The 5,865-nt window shown below is 38.6% G+C and overlaps 1 protein-coding gene across 1 annotated transcript in view; it reads left to right on the top strand.

The window, feature by feature from the left end:
- Nucleotides 1-1,296, top strand: part of scp2a (sterol carrier protein 2a) — a 19,291-nt gene extending 17,995 nt beyond the window's left edge. The window contains exon 16 of the mRNA XM_005935663.3: nt 479-1,296. Within this exon, the coding sequence (XP_005935725.1) occupies nt 479-574 (96 nt within the window). The 3' untranslated portion in view covers nt 575-1,296. The remainder of the gene's footprint in view (nt 1-478) is intronic.
- The last annotated feature ends 4,569 nt before the right edge of the window (nt 1,297-5,865 follow it).

The following is a 5,865-nucleotide window of genomic DNA, read 5'->3' on the forward strand; positions in this document are numbered from 1 at the left end:
TTTTTTTTTCCAGGGGAATTCCTAAAATGGTTTTAAAGTCTCACTACCAGGCTTTCATAGAGTGCTGGCCCCACATTTAATATTGATAGAGTGAATGTCAGTTGCAAAGTGTAATGCTTTTGTTCCAGTGCAGCCATATCCACCCATCAATTAGACATCAGTGCCTTTGTATATATTGAACTACTCTCTACAGCGCACAGGCCAATGAGCATTGAGACACGTAAAAACAGGCATAGGGTCCACAAAGATCATGATAATGCTGAATATTAAAAATGGTAGTAACTCTTCTATGTAGCCAGAAACCTTAGATTTAAGGTTTTAAATGCATTGCTTTTTTTTTTTTTTTAAGTGATGATGATAATGATTTCAATTTGAAATTTTGTTAGACTGAAACAAAATGTCATTAAAAACCTACCACTACTTTTTAAGTGATATTAGAAAATTAAAATTTCCTCATGCTTAACTGCTTTACCATCAGGCGTTCTTCAAGGGAAAGCTCAAGGTCGCTGGGAACATGGGCATGGCTATGAAGCTGCAGAACCTGCAGATTGCACCAGGGAAAGCCAAGCTGTGAGAGCCTTGGCTGTCTTCTTCATGTTAAACGCAAATTTGTGGGAAAAACTGAAATCTGGCTGTTTAATTGAACTAACTGACCGATGATTTGTCAAATACCTTGACATGCTTGGTGTTGAAAGTCCACTAAGTTTCATTTCCAGCTGCAGCTTTGATATCAGAGCACACTGCATGGTTCAGTGATTATGTCGGTTCTTTAAGCCTAACGTGATGTGTGAACTACTCACAGCCAGTTCAAATTATGGAAATACTCACACGCTGCTCCTTTAATTTCTTTACTAATGTATTCACAATCTCAATGTGCCCTAGTCTGTCTGTAAGAATTGCATTTGGGGGTTTTTGAGGAATAATTTTGCACAAAATGTACATCTGTAAATGAAATCCAGGTGTTTTTTTTTAAATGAAACGAATAAAATCTCTAACAATTTTTGGAGTTGTTGTATAATTGTCCATATTTCTATTTCATGATGTATGAAACGTGTAGAAGAATCTAAGATGAATGAATTATGCAACAAAAATAACATTTTGTTATATAAGAAAGGAATGATTAGAGCTGGTGTTGATACTTTCTACTCTGTCACTGAATGTTTAGTAAAGGGGGTGTAAGACAAATCTGCTTGAAATACCTTCTCTGTGTGTGCAGTTGTATCTGAGGTTTAAAAGGTAAACTGGTATATGCACTAGAAAAATATAAGGAAATAAAGGATTCTTAAGCTTAAATCATACTGAGCATATCCACTCATTCTGTGTCATCCACACACTCATGCGTTTACCATCTTTCCACAAAAACCGAACAAAGGGAATCTGCTTCTATATTTCTGACCTCGTTGTCCTACTTCCCCCTTTTAGCCCCCCCCCTCCCCTCCACATTTGTCCATTTATTTCCAAGTTGATCCCGACCTTTCCTCATTGGCCTCCCTCACCTCCACCCACCACAGCGTCCCTTCTGCCAGATCCAGGCTGTTCCTAATTGCTCATATCCAGCCTCCAGCCAACTTACTTTAGCCCCCCGCCCCACCCAACACTGCCTCTCTGCCAGGTGGCTGACTCGCCAAATCGTTCAGCTGCTGCACACGCTGCGTAGCCCCTCCTGTCCTGTCTCACTGACCGATAGCAGTGGGCTAATGGGTCTTTAGGTGGAGAGTGAAAGCAGAATGATGTTAGCTGAAGAAGTTAAGGCTTTTTTCCTTCAGTAAGGAAATTATTGATCCATTTTACTTGTTTTCTGTGGTAGCCTAAGCCTTCTGGTCTCCAGTTCATTACTTCTTTTTATACAGGTTATAATTCTTGATCAGTTAATGCACTATTTTTTTCTTAAAATTAAAGCTTAAAAAAAAAAAAGTTAAATGCATTATTATGGAAGATTGTATCCAGATTTGATTACTACTTAAGTATTTATGGAGCCACGTGTGATAAAGCTCTGTTAAATATACTTATGCATCCTGATCACTGCCCTTTCAGTCCATCTCTCCTGATCGTTCGTTTGGCATTTGCACACAATTCGTGTAATTTGCTCTGCAAGGTTGCCTTGGTGATGCTGTTTTAGCACCGAGCGTTGCTCCAAGGCTGCTCCTGTTGCTCGTGCTCAGAGCATTTTCTTCAAATCAGCAGAGTAGCAAGTGAAATTACATTGTGTAGAGGACTTCACAATCCACATGAACCTGCTCACTGGGCCTGTAACCTTCAGGTTTTTTCCCCCGATGTAGAATCTCTACAGACAATCATTGCGTTTGATCATTAGTTGTGAAGGCGAGTAGATAGGATTCAAGGTGATTACTCCCTCTCTGAAATGTGTTGGAAGGTAAACGTATAATAATTATATCAGAACTGCAGTATTATATCGTATTTGAATAAATAAATGTGATTCTGTATGAAACAGTCGCTACACAATGTAAGTAGCTACACCCAGGGGTTAAAATGGGATTTGACACATAGAATTTGGTGTAGCAAAGCAGTAGCGAGAAACAAAAATGTCAATAATAATTGTAATGCATGAGAACTGTATATGAGCTTTCTTGACTGCTTACCAACCGTATAAAGGTGGAATTTTTATAATCACACTAAAAAGCCTCATCAGTTATTACAGCTAACAACTGCTATTCAAGTCTTTCTAAAAGCATGTCCTATTGGTCGTGAGCAACCTTAGAAACATCTCTGGTCATTTATTAGTGCAATCTTTTTAAAGAATAATAAAAACCGCCTTTCATTTTAGTGGTCAGTTAGACAAGCTATTCACTTTATGCTTAATCGACATCCTGAAGAACCCCCCCCCCAACTTGATTGACACGTGGCTGTTTGAAGTTCTGACTACATAAAAGATGGTTGTAGCCGCATCATTGACATCACAAATGAATTTTAGACTCTTGAAGGTTCAAATTTAGAATTTTGGCTGCTGCCATGTTCAGGTTTCTTTTGGAACCAGTTGTGAAGGTGGAATGCTAATGCAAACTGTACGGGTGAAGTGCACAGAGACAAATATCGGCTAATTAGTACCGACTAACAGACTACTGAAGCACAACCTTCTTGGTTGGTCTGTACCACACAGTAAGTCATAACCATTAAATATGTTCCAAAAGGCCATAACAGCACAGACACACGCAGTGAAGTGCTCCAGTATAGTGGATGGGGCCTAGAAGACTGCGGTCAGTCAATTCAACGACACCCCACACTCACATATCCAGGTGGATAGGTTAAAAACAAATCACCCCGCTCAAGAGGACACTAAGGCCAAAACAATATTTTGTGTCAGGCTATAAAAATTAGTGTTTTAATGTTGTAAAGAAGGACATTTTAACATGGGAGTCTGAGCAGTGGCTCTCTTTTAGAACCAGCCTGAAGTGGGACATAGAGTAGCTACAGTTTTTCTAACTCCATGTTGTCTCCATTTTTCATCTCCCCTGTTGCCCCATCGACATGTGGAGACTGTGCAGGGATGATTTTCCTTTCTCAGTGGAATAAACGACGTCAAACTGCAGCATATTAAAAACAAACTCGATGTTATTTTGCATGAATCCACTCATTTATTTAATTACTCACTAAATGAAGAGGCCAGACCATCAACCCGCCATCCCGCTTTAAATCATGACTACACCTCCACATTTTTACCACATTGTCATCAATTCCTAAAATTTGGAAGCTGTGGTTTCCTGAGCAGGTGCCAATGACTAGAACCTCGGGGGTGACACCTGTCTCGTTTAAAACTCTGAGGGTCAGCTCGCCTCTTTTGGTACTGAAGTGTCTGGTGTCATCACGGCAAAAATGTGAAGAGCCCTCTTCAGAGAAAACATTTTGGATTCTGTACAGATTGGCAAAGGAATTATTTGAAATAATAAGCTGAAGTACATTTTTTCCCAAAAGACGCATATTTCATGCAGTGAAATTTATGTCATTTTCCTCTGCTTGTATGCAAGGATACCGCACTCAGTTCAAACAACATCAATGTATAGCTTAAACTCCGTTTTGCAAATCCTGTGCTACAGATAATTAATTCTTTAGTGTATTAAAGGCCTAAAAACGCTATGCTTGACAGTCACTTGAGAGCCTTGGTGCACATCAATATGAAGATTTTAGTTGAATCTCAATAAACCCAGTTTGTCATGAATGAGATCAAAGGCCTCCTACAAGTTCTTCTTTTAATGTTGCTGCTTTAATGCTGAAGCAGGTTCAGTATTTTTCAAGCTTCCACAAATTACACTTAGCAAAGTACTTTTCGCGTGCGATAAGACACGTTTATAAAGTTACTCCCAATTAGAGCAAATTGTAAAAGAATCGTCACTTTTACAACACAATTTATCCTTCAACGACATGTATAATACTTTTTGAGTGTAAGTTAGGAAACTCTAAGAAAAAAAGTATACATTTTTCACCTATATTTAACATGTAAATAGTGATAAATTAATGATGCATGTGAGTGTTATTCTTATAATAGCAAGGATTTAATTTCCCACTGACAAGGGCAGACATTGAAAAAAACAAACAAACAAAAAAAACAAGGCGAGAATATTCCTGTTGAACATCACAGACGTCCAAACTCATCTCTGAAATAGCAGGACTTTCGTTAATTTAAGAGCATTAAATTTCAAGGAGCGGAAGAAGTTTGATGAAAACTTCCTGTCAAATTTGTGCACGCGCACAAAACCCAGTTTTCTTCTCTTAGTTTTTGTCAGTGTGATAAATGAAGGCCCAGTCTATCCTTATTCGACAGGTCAGTTCGAAAATAGTTTACAGCTACTATGAAGGTCTTAGCACATGATTTACATCATATTCATACTCAACAGCCATTCGGTGAGTCCTTGGTTATTCTCAGCCTAGAAGAGACCGATCTCATCATACTATTTCTTCACAGGATAAAACTGAATAGTTCGTGGAGCCTTATATAGGATTCTTTCACACATGTGTAGGACATTTGTTGACTACATTTTCTACTTTCTTTTATGAAACAATGCTTCATTTTTAAGTCCATTGTTGGGCTTTGCAGGGTTTTATTTGGTGGTGTCAATAAATGACAGATGGGATTTTGGGTAGAAAGAGGGGGCATGAGATGAAGATAATGGCCTGGGGCTCCAGATGAACCCAGGCTACTGCAGTAAAATAATTTTTACTTGCAGTTTTCAGTCCTTGAATGGTTTTTTAGTGGTCCTATTGATAAAATCCAAAATACCTCACATCTGTATTTGTCAACAAATAAATCAGGCAGTGCTGTCTGTCTATATTTTTGGATATATTTTCCCATTTCTTTTCCATTTTACAGAGTTGGTACATTTTCATAAATAGTGGACTACAGTGAAATGTTTCTTTAAAACATATACAGAATGGCAGCCTTTGCGACATATTGATATGATAGTAAAATCTACATTTTCCTTAAACTTTAAATACCTACATGTACAGCATATATCACATGGAAAGTTCATTAGAGTATGAGCTGATAACTTGTGTTGATTTGTCTCGGCTGTCTGAGCGCACATCAGCATCGCGCCGGTCCCGGTTGCTTCTCCTTTGGTTGTTTAAGGCAAAGAGGGAATAATAAAGTGGGGTGCAAAGATAAAGCGGCGTGACTTCAACACAAGGACAAACACTCGTCTGTGTTTTCAGTGCGAATTCCATCACCGTTCTGCCTTGAACACACACCACTGGAGGTATGAGGCAGAGGACCCACTTAGGCTAAGGACAACAAGGCAGAGAAGAGCAGTGTAAGGAAAGTTGTTTCTAAGAAAATATGGGAAAGGTAAAATAATCACAGTGGTTTTTTGTGGTTTTTCTTAAACTTTCAAATAGACACGGTTTAAATGGTGG

The sequence above is a fragment of the Haplochromis burtoni genome, unplaced genomic scaffold (assembly GCF_018398535.1).
Source record: "Haplochromis burtoni strain Fernald_Lab_line unplaced genomic scaffold, NCSU_Asbu1 Contig_199, whole genome shotgun sequence".
NCBI lineage: Eukaryota > Metazoa > Chordata > Actinopteri > Cichliformes > Cichlidae > Haplochromis > Haplochromis burtoni.